Source organism: Xiphias gladius, chromosome 18 (assembly GCF_016859285.1).
Source record: "Xiphias gladius isolate SHS-SW01 ecotype Sanya breed wild chromosome 18, ASM1685928v1, whole genome shotgun sequence".
In the NCBI taxonomy this organism is placed as follows: domain Eukaryota; kingdom Metazoa; phylum Chordata; class Actinopteri; order Istiophoriformes; family Xiphiidae; genus Xiphias; species Xiphias gladius.
Genome location: NC_053417.1, coordinates 9,675,193 through 9,700,887, shown reverse-complemented (window position 1 = coordinate 9,700,887; position 25,695 = coordinate 9,675,193). Strand labels below are relative to the sequence as shown.

The following is a 25,695-nucleotide window of genomic DNA, read 5'->3' as shown; positions in this document are numbered from 1 at the left end:
TTATTGATGACATTTTTAGGTCTTTCTACATGCATTGTTAACATTTTATGAATCAATATAACATCTGAGTAATCTGGAAATCTTGAGGGACACTTGAGAATGAAGTTGTACAACTAAAATACAGAGTATATTGCCAAAAGTATTGGTTTGTGGCTTACAGCCTCTTTTTCTGTGTGTGTGTGTGTTTGTGTGTATATATGCATGTACATGGGTTTTGTGTATTTCTGCGTATTACTACATTCCCTAATATGTCGCCTATGCTTTCAGGCTACATAAGTGATCTCCCTCTATGCCTGCCTTTCTTACTCACCCGCAGTGTGTTTTTCACGTATGGTGCAACTTTGTCTGTATGTGTGCACATGCCAATTTTCTATTTATGTATTCTGAGCATATAGTACTTGCTGTACTGTACTGTACATATAAAAGCATCATCCATGCTTTTAGGGCCAGATTTAGAACTTTACTGAAGCACCACACTGTGTTGTTTAAGTTACGTTTAATGAACACAGGCTACTCAGGTGATTTCAGCATTGGAGTGCTGTGTGAGTATACACAAACTCCTGCATGTTATGCACATGTAGTGGTCAAAGTGCAATCCATGGCATGGTGACCATCACAGTATATTCTAACATTCAGTTCAGACTATCATGCTCTGTTTTGAACACCCCAGTAGCACAAAATGTGTGGTTACTAGTAATAGTAATAGGAACCAACGAGAAAACTAGAACATGAATTGTTGAATTAAAACAAAAATAAATAAATGCAATGATATTTGTGGACTCTTCACATGCTTAAAGGAGAGGGCACTGCTAGTTCACATGGAGGGTGCTGTGAAACAATTAAAATGTATAACAGCGTATAAGGGAGATGTGTTTTAAATAATGCGTTGCCGATCCAGCTCACACAGCTGACATCTCCTCCATCTTTGTCTTGGCAAAATGCCCCATTTCATCCTGATGACCATGTCGCATCAGTCATACATGATGTCTGGAGGACTCTTGTTAACCAACAGATGAAGATAAAATAATTACAGTGTACAGGTCAGACAATTCCACTTGATTTTGGCCCTCAAAGATTCATATGTAACAATCATATGACTTTGTGCACTGGTAGATATTTATAGCAACAAGAAATAAAAGAGAGAAAGAAAACAAAAACACAAATTATTATTGGTAAAAGTCTGTTAATTATTGTTGATTACCTTGTTTCAGAATTCAGAAACAGTATTTTGTATGTTTTTTATCTAATTGTCTTAAGGGCACAGTATGTTTCATATTCAGTACCCATCTGCCATTGACTTTACTAAAATTTAATTTATGAGCAAGGCCTCTACAAAATTTAAGGTTTTAAAAAACCCAGAAACCTCTGTCTATTATACATATGGGAACGAAAAACTAAAGATTAGAAAAATATTAAATGCAAAAGATTAGATTGTGTGTATTTTTGACATGTTTTCTTGTTTCTCTCACCCTTGCGGTGCCTGTGTGGCTGGGTGAGGCTGTTCTCGTCCCCACTGGTCAGCGCTGCTTCAGCCTGGTTGTTGTTGGCAGCGTCCTTGCTGTAATCTGCCCCCAGGGGGCGCTCTGAGCCCCACTTTTGCAGGGTGTGCGTCTCACACTCCTCCAAAGCTGGCCAGTAGGACAGAAGATCATTGCCATCGAGATCTGTTGCGCACACACACAAAAAACGGTTACTGGAATTCAACATTAGTTTCAAGGATGATGCATGACGTTACATTTATTGTTAAAAAACTTCTCATGTCAGGTAATGACTTCATTGACCAATGGCTTATGATAAAGCAAAAAGCTCATTGAGAAGTTGTAAAGAAATTAAAAAGGAGAAATTCTGGGAAAGTGGACAATATCCCTGTTATTGCCGCCATCGCTCATTAAAGCCAGTAAACACCAAAAAAAAAAAAAAAAATTATTAATTTCTGTCTATCGAGAAATTAAATAATGATTATTCATTTCAGCTATACAATACATAGCATTGTTGCACCATCAATGTTAAGTGTTTACTTTGACAACAAGTCAAAATTGCAAGTGTATTTATTATTTCTTGTACTGTGGCTATTTACAAGTCTGATGGCTTCTAGAATAAACCAAACTTCATTCTCATTGTTTTACATGTAGTCCATGATTGCTTTTGTTCTGTTTTTTTCAGTTTTCCATTGAACACTTCCTCAGTCAGGTACATTCCCAACACAGTCCTCTAACAATGCCCAGTTGATGGCTCTAGTGAATCGATGAGGGGTTTAATGTTTTGTCACAATGAACAGGATGCCATCTTCAAACTGTGACCTTTCAGCAAAAAGCCCATTCTGCTCTACCCTACAGTTTGACTCTACTGATGAACTGATTGTATTGTACTGACCATCTGGATCCTGTCCTCCTCTATTCTACTATCCTGACAACTTCAGTCCAAATGTCACTGTGAATAGAGTTCATGTGATCCAGATGGCTTACTAAGCTAAGAATTGATTACTAATATGGATTTATAGATTTGCACATCTGGCCTCTTCTCATAGTGAAACCTTTCACAGAACACTGTATATGTATATGACATTTATATCACACACTTTGAGGTGCATAAATTGATTATACTATGCATGATATCTTTTCATGTGTATCAGAAGAAGGTATTGATTAATGACCACAGGCACTGACATTTCTTCTTGTTGTATGTGTGTTATTGTGCCTACACATGACATACATATGGTTCTACGTACAGGGAAATCCTGCTGGCTGACAGGGACCTTTCTATGTGGACGTTGTATGTTCACCCCATACTTTTGTGGGTTTCCAGCCACTGACCAAAGACATGCACCTCACCTGGCGACTCTTCATATCAGGAAGATGTGAATGTGTGCAAAACAAATGTTTGTCCAAATGTGCTATCCCCATGATAGACTGGCGACCTGTCCAGTGTGTGTTCCACCTCTCACCTGATGTGAGATGGGATAGATTCTTGACCCCCACAGTTCTGTACAGGATAAGCAGGTACAGACGATGGATAGATTTGGGTCTAAATTGAATTAAAGGAATACTCCACCAAAAACCTAAGTATCTTCCTAACAACCATCACTTTGCTAATAAACAGTTTGACACGCTACTTCCAACAAAACTTTGTTGCTATGAAGAGGCAATGGTGCAACACAAAAGTAGTGTATTTGGCTTTGTTGTGGAGAGATTCTGAGTATTTAGAACATTCTGAAAATATGGATCAAATGCAAAGAGGAAGATTATGCTGCAGGAGTCATTGAAAAGTTTCTATAGATGGCTACAGATGAGTGGGGGCCCACATTGGAACTGTGTCCTTGTAACTGAATCCACGTTGTGTATACTTTAACCACTTTTCAACCTTACAGGGGGATGTATATTTGAAACTCAAAAGACAGATTTTATGTGGTGTATTCCTTAAAAAAGCATGCATATAATGTTTTGCACTAACATGTGACTACCTTTCCCACGTACCCTCTATCAAACATTTTGATTAAACCATCCCCTCACTTATAGGTTATGAATTCCATTTTTAGGCAACGTGCTATCATTAACTAATGAAGTGCCCTTGAGCAAGATACCTAACTGTTACTGGCTTTTTGACTGCCAGCAGAAATGTCCTAAATCATCTGAAAATATGAAAAAGGGCTTGTCTACCTTTGGTGCCGTTGTGGGTGGGCTCGGTTAGCAGACGCTCACTGTGATTAGAACGTTTGAATCGCCGTTGGATACGTCCACGGAGTCGGACGTTGTCCTCGCTCTCAGAGGAAGGGATGGATAGACTGCGCTCCTCTTCCATGGAAAGGTCTGAGTCTGAGTCCGAGTCCTCACCTGGGAGGAGAGAGGGACAAGAAGGAGAGAGAGGAAACAAGTGAGAGGAAGGATGGGGAAAAAAAATAAAGAAGGAAGGAAGGAGAGGGTTGACAGATTGTTAATGTCCGTTGTGGCAATGTGAGCTTAACCTTTAAGGAAATTCAAATGGAGAGAGTGAGAGAATACTAACAGGAAAGTAAAAGAAAGAGATAGATGTGAAGAAATCGAGAATGTGTTACTACTGCTTGTAACAGGTGTGTGTTTTTTGTGTCCACGCCTACTTAATCCAGGGTATTTGTGTGTGTGTGTTTGTGTTTACCTCCGTCTCTGTGGAACATGGCTACATCCAAGTCTGTCGCTCCAGTGTGGACGATGTTTTGTTCCAGAGTCTGACGAGCCAAAAGATTTTCTCTAAAAAGGGAAAGAGGAGATTGGTGAGTGTAACACACATACATGCGCAAGCACACACATACAGTATATTGTATATAGTATGCACTCATGCAGGCCCACACAGATTAAAAATTGAGAGCATTCACACACATACAGTATGTACTACACACACACACACACACAAAGGCATTAAGACAGACAATCACTGAGCCATAAAGACACCAACAGCTACTCTTAAAGTATATTAGTCTTGCTCTACATACAGTGTAGTACATTGTTCCATCCAATCTTCATCATCTTTACCCCACTGACCCACAAAATACATGACATGGTTTTTACATGCAAGGGAATTTCCTCCCTGAAGCAAATTTGTCTCAAATCAGAGAGCCAGAGAATCAATGAAACCGGACAGATTTCTATTTGAATGATAACTTATCATTTTTTTTTGTAACTGTTCAGTCAATATTAACTTATCATTTTTGTACTGTTGGTATTAAACCATTTGCTCTTGAACTACCAGTAGAAACTAGTATATTCTTGATCTACCCAGCACTAATGTGGAGGTTTTCCATTCAAGTTCATTTCTGGTTAGTTGGTAAAAGTTGTGATGTGTGTGTGTGTATCGTGTGTGCATGTTTGTGTCTGCTTGAACATTTGTATGTGTTTGTGTGTTTATCTACCTGGCGGAGCTGACAGAGGAGATTGTGGAGGTTCCCAGGGTGATACGGTGCAGCCCGCTCTGCTCCAACAGAGATGCATTGTGATATGGGTTCTGAGCCTCAACACACACACACACACACACACACACACACACACACACACACACACAAACACAAACACACACACAAACACAAACAGATTACTGATATTTTGAAGAGGTAGGAACATCTTAAGATTTCAAAATAAGTGTTTTTTTAAGGGGCAATTTTACATACAGCATAAAATAACAATTGTCCTTAACTGCATGGAACGAACAGTAAAAATCCCACCCTCATAATGGAGTAACTTGTGTTACATAATTTATTTTTGCCTAAATGACGTCTTTATGATTCAAGGTGTTTTTATGCATATTCTAAGATAATGAGTATTTAGTACCAATAACGACTAGGTAAAATGTATATGTGCAGTCACTTAAACAGACTTAACAATTTTTTGTTGGCATTCAAAAACAACAGCCCCCATTATATTTTACTGTAGTTTCCAGACGCTCATGGGAGCTTTTATAGTTGCTGAATGCTGATTGAAGAAAAAAGAAAAAAAAAAAAATCAGAAGAAGGCTAGGCTAGTGGAGCATAAGCTAACCTGGAAATGGGGCATAACCTCAGCTTGTTATAATGAATAACGAATCATACAGTATGAGTCAGATCGGCTAAAGGATGTTAGTAGGTTGTTATTTATACATACAGTCCATCAGAGGTAAACAGCATTGTGTGTGTGTCTAATAATAGTTTTGGTAAAGTACAGTCATTTTGCCCCAGTTGACTTAATGATGGATAGGAAGAGCTTTGGAGGAAATGGGGGTTGAAAGGTTGAAAAGAACTATGTATAAACTAGCACACACTCACACACATCTACATGCAGGTAAACACAAACATCTTACGCACACACATCCAGGCTACCTATGAAGTTCAGTGGAAAGATGAGGGAATTAAAATGGTATATGGAACTTTGAATATGCAAATACACATCTTCAAACACACTGACACTTGTACAGGGGCGAGATAATGAGTTTTTAAAAAAGGGAAACTAAATAAAACGGGTTAGATTGCACTGAGCTATGAACTAACAAACACACACACACACACACACACACACACACACACACACACACACACACACACACACACACACACACACACACACACACACACAATAGAAGAGCGAGCGAAGGAAAGACATGAAAGCAGGATAGGGTTACACAGATACACACATACACACACAACTCAGTGCTTTGGTAGAAGTTGGCTAGGGAGCAGGCGGGGCTCCACTGGTCGGTATATTGTTTTAACTGGGTCAGCAACAAACCCTGAAGGCACAGGAAGGATGGGAAAGATGGATGGATGGATTGAGGGAAGGAGGAATGGAGGGCAGGAGGGCTTTTGTGCCGTCTAGTAATGGACACAGTGAGAACTGGCATCCAGAAAAGAGTATTCTGTAGAACAGAATAAAACATAGTAAATGCCTATTGGATCACGCAGCTTCACATTGGGGTCTTAGATTTACCCTGTAAGTCATTTTTGTGCAATAATGACCATCTCAATATAGAATCATACCTCACTGAAATGATGAAAATCATTTTAATCTTTAATATCTTTTTATATGCTATTTTTACATGGCTGCTGTCAATGTGCTGTCTAAATCATTCCACAGTAGGGTCAATTTAGATCAACATACAAAACCAGATAAAACTTTTTTAGGTTTAGCTGCAACAGGATAAATTCTCAGTTGGAGGTTTTGTGTTTGTTGGACTCACTGTGTTCTGTGGTGGTCTTGGTGGGTCCTCTCCAGGGCTCTTCTTACCCAAACAGGCGACCCTCCAGGCCTCCTGAACCTCTGAATTGAACACAGTGAAGACCAGCATGACCGACAGACCCTGGGAGAGGGCGGTCAAGAGAGGTAGAAGTTAACAAAGAGAGACAGAGAGAGAGAGAACAATAGATTTTAGGTTTTAATCTACAAGATCCTTACACTACTAAGTTATTCTGTACTTTCCAAAGACAACACTATTATAGATATACAGTGAGTAATATTGACATGTGTAAAAAACAAGTAAAAGCATTTATTAACTGAATATTGCTCTGACTGGATATTGTTCAAATTAGTACTTGAGTAAACCAAAATGTATTCATTTTATGTAACTTGTTGTGGATTAGTACTTCAAGAAAAGAATCCCCAATTACAGATGCAAAGCTTACACTTTGTTCATACCTGCACTAGGCAGAGGATATCAAATATGTAGTAGAAAGCTAGGATGCTGTTGTTCACCGCCATGAGACCACACAGCCAGGTGGAGGTGGCAACCAGCAAGAGCAGGAAGGCATTGCGGATAGTAGCACTGGATAGAGAGGGAGAAAGAGAAACAGAGAGGGCAGTGTGAGGGAAAAAGGTTAGATTTGGATTCACCTTGCCGAATCTGGGATGTTACACACTTTCTAGCAGCTGTACTGGATGACTGCAAAAGCCAAAGAGTGACAGGAAGTGAGAGCCAGAAGATAAAACCATAGGATGAATGCTGAGACAGAAATATGGTAGTGAGGCAAAGAGAGATAGACACACACAGCTTAAGTGATTGCCTTGTGTCGTTTATGGACATATGATATGATTAATAATAAGCCCTGACAAGATCATTGTCTATCAAATCAACACTGACTAAATGAGACAGAGAGAAATACAGAGATGTTCCCCTCTGTTCCCTGTCAGTTCACCAATCACAAACCATTTATCAATATTACACTCCCAAAAGTTTTGTGAAAAAACTAACAAACAAAAAGGACACAATCCATGCAATTTATAAATTTAAGCACAGATTTGTTGTTTATTATATACCGTTAAACTTACTTTATATACTTTGTTGAGGTTGTTAGTAGTTACCTTTTAAAGATGGTGTAAAGTACTTCTCTTTTAATTTTTTTTTCATGCTTCATTTTGGTTGAGCTTTACTGAATTATGCAATATAGAATTGTACAATAAAATGCAACTGTAACCCCTTCTTCCTCAAGATTTATAGAAATAGTATAAAAAACATATTGTTTACAATGTAGAGGACATTTATACCATATAGATTATTTTGCTGTGGTAACACTTCAGTTTCCCTGAGTGGGATCAATAAAGTTTATCATAACTTATGATAAGTTTATTGAAACGCCTAAGCTTTACCCCAAAACGACCACACCCCTCACAGCAATGCTACACAAGTAACCATGATGACTGAATCTATCCTTTGTCTGTATTGCAGACATATTCTTATCAAATACTAAACCACAGACTCAGATTAGCAAAGGCTTCTTTAAAGACAGAATTTTGGTGTCTTTAAACAGTACCCTCTGAAGCCTGAAAGGGCTCAAAAAAATAATTTTTCCCCAAAACATAAGAAGTGCAGTAATAAATGACTGTAAACTTACATAACATAATGGAAAAAAACCGACAGAATCACTTTTTGAAAGTGAGAAAAATCATGTTAACCATGGTCGGTAGGTACTCACATGACAGGGAGTTTCTTGGTCTCCTTCTGCGATGGGTTGCAGGACATCTTGGCTATAATCATGAAAATTCCTCCATTCATCTGGATAGAGGGACATCAATACAAACGGTAAGGCAACATTTTTAATGCCTCTCAGTTAATCCAATACTGCTGTTAGCAACATCAGGGATAAAGACAAACAGATGAAACAAAATCAATGTGGATAGAACAGTCATGTACAAATGAAAAAGGTAAATTTACCAAAGGCTAAGTAATTCAAGTCTTTTACAGAAACTATGAATTGCTCCTTCATTCTGTTTTGGTTCCTTTGCTCGAACACTATATGAAAATATATATACTTAAACGCAAATAAACAAATAAAATAAATTATAAAATGGACAAATGAGTGAATGAAAGAAAGGAAATTATTGAATAAATTAATTAGTACAGAAGAAGAATAGGCACAACACAAGGATGGAAAGAAGCAAAGAAGTTAACTGAATAGGTCCTGTGATTATTTAATCCTTTAAGGGGTAACAAAACTAGAATCAATGTTTTCCTGAAAACCAGAATTCACTCCATTTGCTAAATGCTAATCAGCAGTCAACCCTTCCATTATCTATGATGTCACTGTTTAGACTACATTTTTATTCAGGTTTGTGTGCATACAGCATTGACTACAGCATATCAGACAGACAGTTACCAGTATGACAATGGCGATAGGTCCAGCGAAGCTCCAGATGAGTTTGTCATAGATGGAGATCCAACAAAAGTCTGGGTTCCCATAACCCTCTGGGTCCAAGCCTACTGCCAGGCCTGCAGTGGAGAGACAGAAGATCTACTCTTAGATCTCCTCCATTGTCCATCACAGAGAGACAACAACCCGAAAAGGATGGAGAGGTAGTGCAGTATGTGACAACAAACCATTATCTGAATGACAGTGGCAGGAAAGGTCAAAGTCATAAAAGAGCAAATCCAAATTAATGTTAGGGATTAATCTTTTAATCATTAGTAATTATAAAAATGATCATTTTAGTAGGGCTGTAGTCTCCCAGTGGACTGGTTTTGATTGGTTGGTTGATAGACCGACCAAATTCTCATTGGTTGGGCAATCGCCATGTTACTTTTGTAAGTACAAGAGCACATCAATAGTCTTCCAGGATTAATCCATAATTTTTGTTGGCAGGAGGGACTGACTACCTGTGAAAACTTGGCAAACAACAGTTTGCATATCACAGCTCAACGACCAACATGGTATATTATCTAAAAACAGTAGGCTAACTTGTCAGTGTTAGGATGGTCCATCAACTTTTGTGTTGAGCTTTGAGCAAATATTCCTCAATAATTTTTGTACTGGGATCAACCGTTGATATAGTTCTATTTTATGGAAATCATATGAATATGGGCAGGTGAATGCTGGTCGGCTCTGAGTCTGTTATCATTTCAGTATGAAAAAATTAGGTTAAAATGATTTAATATGCTGTAAATACTAGATTTTTTTGTTTATTTATAATTAATTTGGCTATTAAGGCTACCAGGTTGAGCGCACTCAGTGCAATGTGGACGATTTAGTTAATCTAGAGATAATGTGCACACTTTTTTTTCCCCACTACCAGTCGATTGATTGAAAAGTAAGTACAATTTCTGTCGACCAAGATTTTCTTTGGTTGACTACAGCCGTACATTTTAGCCTGTTCCTCCATGATGGTGCCAGACATGGTTGCTAGGAGATCTGTGACGTGAACTGTGAAGTCTTTATTCCTTGTGTATCCTAAACTGGACAACACTGTCTTGGTCATGACAGTCCAGGCTATAAAGAAATTTTAAATTGAATTGCAAAAGTTAGAGAGATGGGAAAAGCCCAAATAAAGATGGACAGACAGATAAACCTGAGCCAGAGGAAAGAGACATGCTGCCAGTTTGTCTGTGTGTGTGTGTGTGTGTGTGTGTGTGTGTGTGTGTGTGTGTGTGTGTGTGTGTGTGTGTGTCTGTGTCTGTGTCTGTGTGTGGTGGGAGACAGATCCATTCTTAAGGCAAGAAGAGACAGCGGTCTGTGTGTGTGTGTGTTTGTGTGTGTTTTTGTATGTGTGTGTGTGTAGAAGAAGGAGAGAGCGAAGTAAGCAGACAGATATTACTTGCTTACAGTAAGTGTCAAGGAAGAAATTGCTTGCCAATGTGGGTGTGTGTGTCTGCTCTTTACTATCTCTATTTTAAAATGTCACTGAAACCTGTTTAATACAAGTGTCAATAGTACACCTTATCTACACAGCCAGACTGTGAATGTGTGTGTGATGTGTCTGCCGATCCACATATATGACAATCTGTTATCACGAATGAGAGAAAATGTGGCAAGTACAATGTATTGACTATCTGTGTGTACATGGATGCATAGACATGTTTCCCACAAATATCAAAGAAATCTTATGTGTCTGCATGTGTGTGATTGCGTCAATATGTGCATGTGTTACCTGTGATAATGGCGGGCACGCCCCAGCCAATGGCGTAGTAAAACCTCATGGCTCCATAGTTGATGTTGCGCTGCTCAGTCTGCATGCGGTAGATATGAAGGCCCTCCACGAACATCCAGGCAAATGTTGACATGAAAAAGTAATGCAGCAAGATGGCGACGACTGTACACAGAAACTGGAGGGACAGAGAAGGAAATTGATTTAAGGAGGGAAAGTGAATAAAGTATGGGAATGAGCAGAAAATTGGAGATAGCAGAAGGAAAGAGAGAAAGATGGATGAAGGAGAAAGGAAGGAATAAAAAGGGGAAAGGCAGGGATGAAATAAAGAAGATGAAGGAGGAAGACAGGAGAAGTGATGAGGCAGGAAAGTGTCAAATAGAAAGCAAAAAAGATATGTGAAGAATAGAAAGTGAGAGAAGAAAAACATAATCCTTGATGTTTATGTTGCGACAGTTGCAAAGCAGGCGTCTTGGCAAGGTGTCAGCAATGCAGTAACAGGCATTCATGACTTAATTACCAATATGAATAATGAACAGAGTTTATGACAGCGTTTTACAGTATATCTGTAAGACATGCATAAAATAACTGAAATGAATGTAATTGAATGCCACTAATGCACTGAATTATAGTAATAACACCCAAGAGTGCCTTCTTAACTGTGATTATGGGTATGACATTGAGCACTATCGGTAGAAGAAAGTACACAAAGTAAAGAATGCAGTAATCAAGTATATTTACCATGGTAAAAACAGCAAGAAAAAAAGAGATTATACTAACTTGTTTCTTGGGTTCACGTATAATTATTAACTTAGTTGAAGCATATTTAGACTCCATTTGTTTGAATCATTAATGTAAAATCTTATATTTCAAGCTTTCATTAGCTTTTAAGGTAATGAACTGATACAAACAGCATTTCTTTATTTTTAATACATATTCTGAACCATAACATAAATTTTGGAGATACATTTATAAAATGTCAGCTTAGTCCATGGTTTATTTATTGTTGAATTTTATTTGTATTGAAATATCCCTGAAAAAGTATTGAAGCAAATGCAGAATTTTGTCTTTATTGCCATAACTGTGATGCTGCATGAATGCTGAGAGCATGTCAAATCAGTGCTAAAAGATTGCGTAATCTGCTATGACATGGATTTCTGAGGTCAGTTAAATACCATGGTTTGACTGCATGTCATCAGAAATTAATACCAACATTTTTTTCGGGGCAGGAGAAACTTCCAAAGTGCTGCTGTTTGGTTAGGGAGAAATGCTGAGCTTCTCCATGAATAATGCATGGAGAAGCGTTAGCATTTAGGCTTTCTGAGAAATTACCCTCAGGCTGCATTGAAGCATGTCTGGAGTGGTTTATTTGAAGTCTACAGCCTTTGGTCTGTTTTGTTTGTTTGACCAGATGAAAACAATGCCTTTCAAACTCGAGTGGCAATGAATTACAGCACCTACACATCTGAATGGGCAGTCTCTAAGAGAACTTCTGTGCTGTTTGTCAGAAGTAAGAACAAAATCTGAACAAACCACAGGAAGAAGCTTGAAAACAAACAGATTTGTGAGTTAAAACAGATGATTGTTGGCAACTGACAGCCAGTTTTAAAAGCCATGCTTTGAATACCAAGTATAACAAAATGAAGTAAGAAAACACAGTAGCACGGTGTGACCTGTTCATTTGTAGCATACAGTGCATCAGAAATTATTGAGACTCCTTTCTTTTTCTCACATTTTGTTATGTTGCAGCCTTTTGCTAAAATCACTTAAATTAATTTTTTCCCTCATCAATATACACTCATTACCCCATAATGACAAAGTGAAAACAAAATTTTAGAAATTTTTGCAAACTTATCGAAATGGAAAAACCATAACATCACATTGACACAAGTATTGAGACCCTTTACACAGTACTTAATTGAAGCACCTCTGGCAGTGATTACAGCCTTGGGTCTTCTTAGGGATGATGTGATAAGCTTTGGACACCTGGATTTGGGGATTTCCTGCCCGAGCCCTGACTTGAACCCAATCGAACAATCAAAGTGTGAAATTGGCTGATCATCAACGGTCCCCATCCGACCTGACAGAACTTGGGAGGATCTGCAGAGACGAATGGCAAGACATCCCCAAATGGCTGAGCCACTCAAGGACTGAGCTCCTCTGCCCCCTTTTCGACCCCAGATCTCTTAGATCTTCAAACCAGCTGCTCCTGGCTGTCCCTTGGTCGATGCTAAGGGGTAAGGACAATCATGCGCTCACTGTAGCTGCCCTAAAGCTTTTGAACATATGATCATTTACAATTTAAGTGTTCCTACTTCATAGACACTTTTAAGGCTAAACTGAAGACCCACCTGTTTTCTCAAGCTTTTAAGTGTCCTTAAGGTCTTTCTTCTTTCTTTCTTCTTATTTTATTTTGCCTTATGTTATTTTATATTTATAGCACTTTGGTCAACTCTGGTTGTTTTAAATGTATTTTATAAATAAACATGACATGACTTGACTTGACATTCACAGAGTTGTCCCAAAGCCACTTCTGCATTGTCTTGGCTGTTTGCTTGGGGTCATTGTCCTGTTGGTCCTGAGTGCCCTGGACCAGGTTTTCATAAAGGATATCTCTGTACTTTGCTACGTTCAGCTTTCCCTCAACCCTGACCAGTCTCCCTGTCCCTGGTGCTGAAAAACACCCCCATAGCATGAAGCTGCCACCACCATGTTACACCGTTGGGATAGTATTGGGCAGGTGATAAGCGGTGCCTGGTTAGAATTGAGGAAAAAACAGTTCAATCTTGGTTTCATCAGACAAGAGAATCTTGTTTCTCATAGTCTTGAGAGTCCTTTTGGTACTTTTTGCAAACTCTAGGCAGCTTTCATGTGACTTTCACTGAGGAGAGGCTTCTGTCTGGCCACTCTGCTGTAAAGCCCAGATTGGTGGAGTGCTGCAGTGATGGTTGTCCTTCTGGAAGTTTCTTCCATCTCCACACATGATCTCTGGAACTCAGCCAGAGTGACCATTGGGTTCTTGGTCACCTCTCTTACCAAGTCCCTTCTCCCCTGATTGCTCAGTTTGGCTGGGTGGCTAGTGGAACCTTCAGTGCGGCAGAATTTTTTTTGTGGCTTTCCCCAGATCATCAGCACAATCCCTTCTCTGAGCTCTGCAGGCAGTTCAACCACATGGCTTGGTTTTTGCTCTGATATACATTGTCAGCTGTTATACCTTATATGTGTACCTTTCCAAATCATGTCCAATGATGATCAAGAGAAATAGGAGGCACCTGAGCTAAATTTCTAAGTGTCATAGCAAAGGGTCTGAATACTTATGTCAGTGTGATATCTCAGTTTTTCCTTTTTAATGAATTTGCAAAAATTTCTAAAAATTCCATTTTTGCTTTGTCATTATGGGGTTTTAGGATTAGATTGAGAAAGAAAGAAAACATACTATAAAAATGATTTCACCATCACTAAGCCGTTGTTGTAGTAAGTTACTCTCGATGAGAGCAGTGAGAACACAATTTACAAAATGTAAAATACCTCTCTCGCAGCTTTCATGGACTCTTATGAAAAGAAGCTCAGTACAAATTCCTAATAACACAGCCAAAGATGACACAGAAATAGCAACAGCCTTGGCAGTGGTACAGCCAGACGCTGAATTTCACACTCCCACACGCACAAACACATACACACAAAAATACAAACACTACAAGTTGCACACAAAGAGATAGAAAGACTAAAATATGCACAAGAACGTAAAAACCAGTGTGCACACCAACACACACGACCGCTGTGAGCACTAACATGCTCTCCCAAGCATGATGTACAAGAATTACAGAACATATTGTTCATCAACAAGTAACCAGTTGCACTGTAAGAGCTGTACAGTCGACTGTGGAGGATACAGCTTAATTAATTGGATTTCATGCTAAGTGAGCACATATTTCCAGTACCCTCCATACAAGACTCGCTGCTCTTTAAACACACACACACACTGACACACACACACACACACACACACACACACACACACACACACACACACACACACACACACACACACACACACACACACACACACGGGCGTTATGTAACAAAACAGAAACGTGGTCAGGAGGGAGGAAGTAAACAAGAAAAAGGTTAAAAGAGGAGGAAAAATGCAGGAATTATTGAGATACTAAGATGTGAAGTGAGCATGAGGAAGCAACACAAAGGATAGTGGGAGAGAGGTAGAAAAACAGGGATATTAGAAGGAAAAGCCAGTGACTCCAACCATACTGTAAAGGGGCAAACATTTTATGATACTGCTTTGGAAAATTACTTGATATATCCTTTAGAAGATATATTATGTTCTACAGGATAGGGAAAGGCAAGGCAGTTCTTTGCCACTGGCAACAATTCAGAGGTGAGCATATCTGTAAATCTGCGAAACTGACTAAAAATTAGACAATTTTTAGGCCAAAAGCAAATGTTTGCTCATTAACAAAGCTGCAAATTGGGAACCGAAGGGACATTGATTTGGAAGAAAAAAAAAAGGCAAGGAAGCAAAAGGCATCACAAACAGGGCTTTGGAAGCACAAGGACATAACCCCCCACTAGTATCTACCTGTTGTTCAGTCTGATTGACCCCAAGCAGAAACACCAGCTCCGACAGAAACATTGCCGCCGCTGTGTTTGAATGGATGCTCCTGGTGTTTGACTTGAGGCCTCGGAGGCAGGAGAGCACTAGGACAGTGAGGAGGAGGGCCAGCATGGAGACACACAGAGACGAGTATGTGACCATCGCCAATGTCTCCAGATCTCCCTCCAACTGCTGCTCATAGAGAGACGCAAAAAGGGGAAAAGGGTGGTTAGATGATAGAGAGAGGGTATTATTGGAATTATATCATTTTGGTGGGAGTAGATAGCACTAGTAGTAGAGAAAGAAAATGTGAGAAAAAAGTGGAAAATTGGAAGCCAAGGCAAGGCAGTCAGAGGTAAGGCAGTAGAAAGAGCAAAAGATGAAAAATCTTAAGGTGAAATAAGGCAAAGAGATGAAAATTATGCATTTTAACATGTTGAAATGCTACTACTTCAGTCTAGGTAACTATCTGTCGTCCTCTGTCTGGCTTCACTGAGTGCCAATTGATGAATATTTATATTAGATATTAAATTACTTGGGAAGCAGGTAAATGAGATGAAGGAACTAAAGCCGCACCACCCAGCAAGTTGTTTCAGACTTGTTGTTGATTCAAACAGCAATACCTACAAATCATGAAATGTAATCTAATTTACTTGCCCAGAATACTGGCTGATTTGTAATGTTAAAAATCAAAGGCTTCCAAAAGATTGACAGAGGCAAGAGATCTCTGTATTAAAACTATTTAAGCTACACTTTATTTTAAAGAGAAAATAAAAAAAGCAGACAACAAATGAAGGAATACAAAAAACAATCTAGACTATCTAGAGGAATCAAACAACAGGTTGAGCAAAGTAGCACAACTTTCTAATCTGTCAAGGGAAACCAGAGTATCAAAAGCATGAAATCTTTTCATCACTGCCTGTGCATGGACAGAAAGCATTTGCTGCCAGTAAACATAACAGACCACTAGAATTTTATTTAAGGGCAAATTGGGCATACCTACAGCATTTCATGAATGGAAATGGGATACTCCTCTTCTAATTGTGCTGAACTAATGATATTATATAAATATTTTATTGAAGTGCTAAATTCATGGTAACCATGTATGTTTGGAGAAAATGTAGATTTTTAAATTCATCAAAAGCCATGAGGTTTCTGATTCCACAGATTTTGTGTTTTCTGTCAAGATTTGATGCATATCATCGCTTAGTATGCTGGGATGCGATGGGAAAAGGATTGCATTGGACTGTAAAAATCTTCTACAGCTGACACAAGGCTTCCTTTAGTCTTCAGAATGTCAGTCAGGATTTAATTCTTTAGGATTTCATATTTCTACATCGACTTTATCCAGCAATTACCAGCTAAGATGGTCCAATGAAAAAAAGAAAGAAAACTAACACACACAGCAGGATCATTGATAGTAAATGCACAGAAATGCCTCATTATGACAAAGAGCCATAAAAATTAAATGATTAAATATGTGGTTCATATAGTGAACCTGTGAGTAGCTCTCCAATGACAGATCACTAACCTCTCTCTGTGAACTGTCCATCAGCACACCAAAGGTGCCCAGTCTCTGGCACTGACAGCGGACATGAGAGGTGTTCCTGTACACCACCGAACAGTCCCTCACTGTCCAACAACCTCCTATCTCATACCTGCAGGGGGGGGTTAATAATAAACATAAATCTGAAAGGATTACAACTCAGAGACAAATAAAACACTAACTGTGTATCATCTGAAAAACGTCCCCGTTAACCGTTTCTGGCATAAGAGCTGTCTGTGTTACTGTGTGAATGTGGCACTGGTCAGTGAAAAATAAACACACTAATATTAATACATTACACCTCATGAAACTGACACATTCATTATTGTTGTTAGTTACACCTATGCTTTTGCTACTATGACTGGTCTGGAAAATAAGGCTGGCTAGCATAAGTCGCGCCAGATATTCTAAAGGCAGATATTGAAACTATTTAAAAGCAAACAAGACAAAACCCAAACTCATCAAATTAACATTACATTTTGATGAATAGCGTAGATTCATGACACATGAATGAATAAATGACAGAATTTTTGCCTTCAGCTCTCTGTAAAAAATTTCCACACTGTAAAATACATGTATGTGCATTCATTACATTTACTAGATTAAGAGGATTTACAACACAAAAAAGTGTCTCCATTATGCCCAGTAGTGTCTCCAAATGATATATGTAGCCATATATCATAATAACAAAATATTATCAATATAGATAGGTAAATGACACGCCCAGTCCTAACATACAGAATGTGTGTGTATATGCATGCGTGTGTAGCAGTATATGAACATGTATATGTGTTAATCTGTACTCACGGACTGCTGTGGTTCCACTGCACACACAGTGGCTTGCTGCGATTGGCCGTCTCCAGCAGCTTGAACTCAAGCAGGATGGGCTGGTCCAAGTGTCCACCCACAAACGTCTGATTGTTGTAGACAGAGATAGTGACCACTGGGGAGTTCATTACTGGGTGTCTGGGAAGCCTGGGGAAGAAAGAGAGCAGAGTTACCGTAGATCTACTAGATAAGACAGAAAGTAGTTTGATTTCCTGTTTAGGATAGTAAAAAAGGTAAAGACGTAGTTAGCTGAGACGACCATGATTGGTATACTAGACGAGACACAAATGACTGTTTATTGAACACCTACTGAAAAGTGGGCAGTTTGTTACTTGGTAATTATGCCCGGAGGTGAGGTGGGGAAGGACAAAGATAGAGTGAGAGAAAGAGAGAGAAAAAGAAGAAACAGATGTCAAGCAAGGTGATATTGGCATTAGTGCTATGCCATTACTCCATTAACCTATTATTCAACTGACAGAAAGTTAACTAAGTTCAATTTTGATCATCAATTCATTGTCTTAGCCATTTATCAATTAAAAATGCCAAATGTTCTCTAGAATCAGCTTCTCAAATGTGAGGATTTGCTGTTGTTTCTTCCTGTGTCATATCATTGTAAATAGAATGTCTTTCAGGGCTAGTCTGAATTTAAAGATGTCACCTTTGGCTTTAAGGAGTTGTGATGGGCATTTTTCACTTTTTTTTTCACATTTAATAGACTAAACAATTAGTGGCATATATATTTTTTTTTATTTATTTTTGATTTAATCCTGGGAAGTTACTGGTTAAATTTAAAGATAATTAAAGATACCATTGAGCATAATATTTTCTAATGATGTTAAAACCCCTGTTACGGTGGCAAGAAAAAGTAAGTGATCCCTTTGGAATTACCAGCGTTGATTTATAGATTTGTCTTAAAATATGGTCAGATGTTAGTCTAAATTACATTTATGAACCAACATAATCTATTTTAACTAATAGCACACAAATCATTGTGTTGTTCTTGTCCATACTGAATACATCATTCAAACATTAGCAGTGTAGGTTTGAAAAACACTGTGAACACCTCGGCTAGTGACATCAACAAACGCTAATTGGAGTCAGGAGGCAGCAAACCTGGAGGCAAATAAATGAAACAAGATTGGAGGTTTGGGTTTGAGCTACTTTGACTTATCATAAACACTAAAACATTTTGAGTTTGCTATTCACAGGATGCATCAAGAATTGCTGATTTGCATAAAGCTGGAAAGGGTCATGAACTCATCTCAGAGTGTAAATATTCATCTGTCCACAGTCAAACAAATTGTGGGTGCCCAGCTAAAATGACTCCAAAGGCACAACACAGAATGCTCAATGAGGTAAAAGCCCGGAGCAACAGCTAAAAGCTTATAAAGGAATAACTGGAGCTGGTAAACATCTTTGTTCATGACTCTACCATAAACAAATCATGGTTGATGGTTGGATGGAGCATGGTGTCCTGACATGGAGGAAGACACTGTTCTCCAAAAAAAAAAAAAAATTAATAAAAAAAAAAAAATTACTATGCTCCTAAAGTTTGCCATAGAGCACCTTGACACTCCACAGCCCTATTGGGAAAATGTTTTGTGGACTGATGAAACTAAGGTTGAATTGTTGGGAGGAACAAGCAGCACTGCATATGGTCTAAAAACGATACTGTATTCCCAGCAGTGAAGTGCAGTGGAGGGAGCATCATTATTTGTGGCTGCTTTGCTGCCTCTGGGCCTGGACAGCTCACCATCATCAAAAGGAAAATGAATTCCAAAGTTTATCAAGGTCTCTTACGTGATAATGTCACGGTGGCTGTCCGCCAGCTGAAGCTCAGTAGAAATTCAGTCATGTTGTGGGACAATGATCCTAAACATCGAAGTAAATCTACTACAAAATGACTTCAAACAAACAAAATCTGCCTCTTAGAGTGGCTCAGTAAAAGACCAAACCTTAACTCAATAGAGATGCTGTGGAATGACCTCATAGAGCCATTTACACCAGACATCCTGAGAATATAGCTGAGCTGAAGCAGCTCTGTAAGGAAGAATGGCCCAGAATTCCTCCTGAACGTTGTGCAGGTCTTATCTGCAGCTACCGGAAGAGCTTGTTTGAGGTTACTGCTGCCAAGGGAAGTTTGATCATTTATTAAATCCAAGGGTTCACTTACTTTTTCCACCATCACCGTTTTTAGTAGTATTGGTATGGTCAATAAAGACATGGAAGATTAGTTTTTTTGTGTTTGTCTATACTTGAGATTAGGTGTTTGAGATGAGGAAGATCATATCAAATTTTATCTCCATTTAATGCAGAAATGTAGTAATTCCAAAGGGTTCACGTACGTTTTTCTTGCCTCTGTATATAAAAGCAATTTTGGTTTACTGTTTGCTACTGAATAAAAGTATGAGTAACCCAGATGTCTATATCCAGCCTGCCTGCTTTCCACAGAGGGTTCAGAGAGCTGCTGTAATCAGATTGTTATTGTTCTGAGTTTGACTGATTCCCACCTAACTCCTCGTCGGTCTGTGTGGTACTTGGGAGGGAGGGCTGCGCCCAGACTTCGATAGATCAACAAGATGACGATGGTGATTGGCGGCTCCGGCAGCAAAACAGTGCGTCTGGCTGCAGTGTATTCTCCGGTCTGATTCACTGAAACACTAACAGGGGCTGGAACAGCGTTCTGAGTAGCTGAGGCTGAAACAGAGAATGTGGTGTGAGTATAACTCTTAGTTTCAGCCACTTACACTCTCAAGCCTTTATATCTATTTGTGCATCTCTTACGTTCTTTCTCTGTCCGCTCTTTCTCCTTCCAGTTGTGCTGTTGTGGTCGTTGTGGCACCAGGGCAGCAGGGGGCAGTGTCACATGGGTATAGGGATCCCACAAAGCCTGACTGTGAAACAGGGTGGTGTGATAACGTGGGAAACGCCGCCGCACATGAGTGTGGTTCTCCACGCGGTCCAGGTTCATGACTGAAGAACACACGGAGAGATAAACACACACGGACACATGTAGTTGGTTACAATGTAGACATAAATGTTTGGTAATCTGCATTATACTGAACATGGAAATTATATTTACCAAATGGTTATAATACCTTGATATAATAACACCATATTGTATAGTGCCAGGTTATATCTCACACCACAGGCAGCATTAACAGTATTTCTCACCACATTTGCTTCCTATTGTCCTGTTCCCTTTTTAAGCTAACCCCAATTCCAACAGCCTTGGCCTAGACCATACATTTATCATAGAGGGTTTATGTCATTGGTCCATATTCTAAGATAAATGATGATTTATTACTGTACTGGACAGTACAATTTGAGCACTTTATCATTTTAACAAAGATTAAAATTATTATGTCTAGTGTTGGCTATGAAACCTGTCAAAGACTGTAGTTATTGAGGGCTAAAAAAAAAAAAACGTCTTTTATCTGTGTTGAAATGATGAAGTTCTCAAATTTTACAAGTCAGTTCAGTAGTAGACACCTATTTAACTAACAAGATTAACTAGCAAGGCAGCCAACCTTGGTATAATTTCTCTGGTTTTGAGGAGGAATAATGATTGTGCCCTCCTTACAGAGAGCAATGAAAGCTCCTGGAACAGAAGCTAACCCAGAGGTGAAGGGGGGATTTGGCTCTCTACCATTATTATCCACCATGTCCCATGTGTGTTTACATTAATTTTTGTTGTATTAGTAAGAGTGTGCTATTGCTATTTCAAGTAGGAGCTCCAGTAACAGATGAACCAAATGTGGGAAATCACTTGGCAGACTAACCAATTTACTAGAGAAGTCGTCACTTTATATCATAATGTATTTTGGCACTGGGCCAACACCCTGATGAACATGACTTGGGACAGGGCCTTCACCAGGGTGTTTTACTTAAAACACTGATTCACTTAAGTGTCAGCTGAAGATGCTTAAAAACTTTGCTTTAATAAGTGCCGACTCTTCCAGTAAATCAGGTAGTGTTGCTAAGCAATAATTGGTTCTTTTTCGAAAATACAAGATGACCAAGTTGAAAGTGAATTTTACAATGGCTTTTCACTACTCCCACCATCTGACACTGTGAGCAATTTCAAAAGGATTAGATCCATTTCCACTGGAAGAGCAGCACACTCATCCTGTTTCATATTGTTAAGCACTGAAGCAGATTTCTTGCCATGTCTGACCTCGTGGCAAACAAAATAAACACGTGTAGACTCCACTATAGACTGACATTAACTGGTTGTCCCCTTTCCTTATCATAGTAATACTAATGTCTAAAATGAACATGGAAATGAATAGCTGTGGCTAAACCTGCAGCTCTGACAGTACGTTTGAAACCTTTTAAATCAAAAGTCCTTAGGTCTTTCAGCTCTCAGACAGCTGAACATCACTTTTGCCCATTTAACTCAAATTCAGACTGGTCGCATCAGTTTATTCACTGTGGCCCTGGAAGTGTGAAAACCCAATACAAAATCCACAAACACACACACACACACTGGAGCAGAGAAACTGAGGTTGCAAACAAATGAATGTGGTGAACAGGCAGTACATAGTCAATGTGGAGTGTTCATTATGAGTGAACAGTTGACCCAGCAAACAGAAGTGGAACAGCAATAAATACAGACAGAGAAGAGAAATCACCTCGATGTAACAGACGTGTACAACTTTTGTGTACGCGTGTGTGCGCACAACTGCTAGAGTTTGGAGAAAGAGTTTTTGTCTATTTTTCTGATTTTAAAAGTGAAATGACAATTTCGATAAACAAGTGCTGTATTCGTGAAATAAAATTGAAGAAATGGCATTCTAATGACTGACAACAACAACAACAAAATTAAAATTAGCTCATATATTGGAAGCTAACAGATGGGTGTGTCACAGGTCCACCCATATCCCTTTCCATGTTATTCATCCCATTCGGTTAAGAGTATTAAATGTGTGTTTGTGTGTGTAGGAGTGTGAAATTTAACAATGGCTGCTTTTCTCATTCATTTTGCTTTCATTTTTACCGTTGATTCTATGCTCTCCATCTGGAAATCTGTATCAGGCTGTCGGTTTAAGGTTATTTAACAGCATTTTGGATCAATCAGCAAATATAGTTAAATGAGAGAGAGATGAGAGTCACACAGAAAAGAAGTAAAAGAAGCCAATTCATGTTGGTCAACACAGGCAAGACTGTTTTATATATTCTTCAGGTATGAAATTAGTTGTGTTACCAAACTACACAGGAAGGCTGGTGAGGCAAGATTGAGTAGTTGGTAACTTTGATGAGTTACATGAGTTTTGAGTCTATGATATTTTATAGGAATTCAATCTGTGTGTGTAGCTAAGAGCATTAACTGAGTGTGAAATTCACTGTCTGGCTTCATCATTGCAAGAGCTGCAGCTGTTGCTATTTCAACATCTCTTGTCATTGTATGTGGTACAGATTATTTAACAGTATTTTCAACACTGCTGAAGTGGCAGAAAAATGTGAAAAAGATCAGAACAGGATGCCACAAACTAAATGAAACAAGGCGCATGGCCAAAACTGCAGATGTGTGTGTGGGTCTGAGAGAGTTATCTAACCCATTTTTCATTTACAGTACATGCTTAATTTTCAGTGTCCACATGACCTGAATTAATCAATGAATGATGGTTTTTACTGCATAAAAAGGGGTTGATTGATTCCAGTTTCTTTTTCACAATGGTGAACACAAGAGAGCAACAGAAATGCTATTATCAAAAAATGTAACGATTCCAAAGACTAAAAGGCGATCGCCAGAGATCTTGAAATGCCTCTTTCGACAATTTGTGATATTATCAAGAAGTTTCACAGTGTTAAAATTGTTAACACACTTTCAGGACGTGCTGCTAAGAAGAAATTCAATGTCTACAAAGGTTGGTGCGGATTTTAGAAAAAAAACCACGCAAGACATCTTAAGAGCTTCAGGCTGACCTGGAGTAATCCGGAGTGGTGGTTTCAACCCAACGAGCTCTTTGGGAATGCAGTGCATCAGTTTGTTTATAGGCGAAGAAATGAAGCCCATAAGGAAAAGAACACAAGAAGACCCCACCTACATTAAAAAATGGTGTATGTTCTATCATGCCGTAAGGCTGCTTTGCTCCATCTGGGACTGGAAGTACTGAATGTATCAAAGGAAGGATAAAATCAGAGGATTACCAAGGCATTTTAGGGCGAAATGTGTTACCCAGTGTCAGAAAACCAGGTTTGTGGCGAAGGTCTTGGATCTCTCAGCAGGACAACGACCCAAAGCACATATGCTATACAGAAAAGAATGGTTAAAAAGGAAAAGATGGACTGTTTTAAACAGGCCAGGAATGAGTCCTGACCTAAATCCCATGGAAAACCTTTGGAGGAAGCTGAAATCTGCCATTGCAAAAAGGATTCTGCTAACTTAAAAGATCTTGGACGCATAGCAATGGAAGAGTGGCAGAAACTACCAGCAGAGAGATGCAAGCTTCTAGATGGCTACAAGAAACGTTTAGAGGCTGTAATTGTTGCCAAAGTGCTACAACAGAATATCAGTGAAGGGTGCCAGTAATTGTGTCCTGGTACATTGTGTTTTTATTATTTCGCTATTATTCAAGTTTTGTTTCTTAAAATTTTCTTTTGTTAAGTAACCTTGGACATTTTATTTACATATTATGATTTTACAAAGTTCATTAATTTGATGTACTTAAAATTCAGGGATGCCAGTAATTTCTTTCAGGACTGTGTGTGTGAGATTCTGTGTTTGGTATCTGTATAAGTAAATGATGTATGTTGGCCAGTGCTAAAGCACTTCAGGGTTTTTGTGTGTGTGATGGAAGCATCAGCTTCTCTGTGTGTGTGTGTGTGTGTGTGTGTGGGAGTGTGAAATGCATATCTCTGTGCTGCTGCCAGTGCTTTGGCTTAACCATCATAATCTGCATTAGCACTGTTCATCTCCCACTTTACATTGAGTCATTCTAGCTGATTTCACAGTAGTGATGTACAGTATTATGAGAAATCCACTGCAAATCGTCTGTAAAGGTTAAGATTTTATTACTGTGGTATTCTCTTTTATAGGGTCTAGACTGGCGATTAGCTATTGCATCATGTCTGAGTGTCTGTGCCTGTGTTTAGTCATTCTGAACTCACCTATGTTGGGAGCAACTAGTGCTACAGGGTTGAGATAGGTTAGCTTCATGTTCTGGGCGAGAGTCTGGGCATACTGCTCCAGCAGCTCTGTCAGCTCAGCCGGACCGCCACCTGGGATGTGGTTCTGACTCTGTGCAAGAGCCCGCCAAAGCCCAGAGGTACTGGGATCCAACAGCACGCTGCAGCCTCGCAGAATGTTCTGGGAACAGTAGAAATAGGAATCATTATTAAAAGATGGAAGGAAGGGGAAAAAAGAACACTGCTTCTATTGATTGCCCCCAAGGAGTCAGTGACAACATGTGATTGTGTATTTGAGACAACGGAAGAGAAAAAACACAAGATAGAAAAGTAACAAATATTGTGGATCAGGAAAGGGAAGGAGCGATAGAAGACATTAACAAAGAAACACGACTCTAGACACACAGAGAGACAGAAAGAAAGAGAGAGGAAAAGGGCTCAATACAATTCCTTGCAGTCAAACTGCACCAGACCCAATAAAGCACTGCAGTAACAAATATTTCACATTTGTAGATCAGGAAAGGGAAAGAGATATATAGGACAAGAGGGTTCTTTTTTCCAAAGACTGGAAATAGATTTGAAAACAATATGAAATTTTTTTTTTATAACAACATAATGCTAACAAAAGCTAGACATTCAAACACAATACCTTCAACAGGGACAATCAGTTACAATGGTTTCTTCTAAATTTTTAATACAGATTTAAAGCTCTGATGGCTGCCATAATGTTCCTC

General features: G+C 39.0%; 1 protein-coding gene across 1 annotated transcript in view; it reads right to left on the bottom strand.

The window, feature by feature from the left end:
* celsr3 (cadherin, EGF LAG seven-pass G-type receptor 3) overlaps positions 1 to 25,695 on the bottom strand; it is a 118,139-nt gene that overhangs the window by 5,469 nt on the left and 86,975 nt on the right. Inside the window, exons 22-36 of the mRNA XM_040152676.1 lie at positions 24,944 to 25,142; positions 20,615 to 20,803; positions 20,341 to 20,527; positions 17,810 to 17,977; positions 16,988 to 17,114; positions 15,442 to 15,648; positions 10,851 to 11,025; positions 9,086 to 9,198; positions 8,405 to 8,484; positions 7,131 to 7,257; positions 6,676 to 6,795; positions 4,883 to 4,980; positions 4,132 to 4,223; positions 3,657 to 3,830; positions 1,470 to 1,664 (exon numbers count right to left, since the gene is read on the bottom strand). Of these exons, the coding sequence (XP_040008610.1) occupies positions 1,470 to 1,664; positions 3,657 to 3,830; positions 4,132 to 4,223; positions 4,883 to 4,980; positions 6,676 to 6,795; positions 7,131 to 7,257; positions 8,405 to 8,484; positions 9,086 to 9,198; positions 10,851 to 11,025; positions 15,442 to 15,648; positions 16,988 to 17,114; positions 17,810 to 17,977; positions 20,341 to 20,527; positions 20,615 to 20,803; positions 24,944 to 25,142 (2,251 nt within the window). The remainder of the gene's footprint in view (positions 1 to 1,469; positions 1,665 to 3,656; positions 3,831 to 4,131; positions 4,224 to 4,882; positions 4,981 to 6,675; positions 6,796 to 7,130; positions 7,258 to 8,404; positions 8,485 to 9,085; positions 9,199 to 10,850; positions 11,026 to 15,441; positions 15,649 to 16,987; positions 17,115 to 17,809; positions 17,978 to 20,340; positions 20,528 to 20,614; positions 20,804 to 24,943; positions 25,143 to 25,695) is intronic.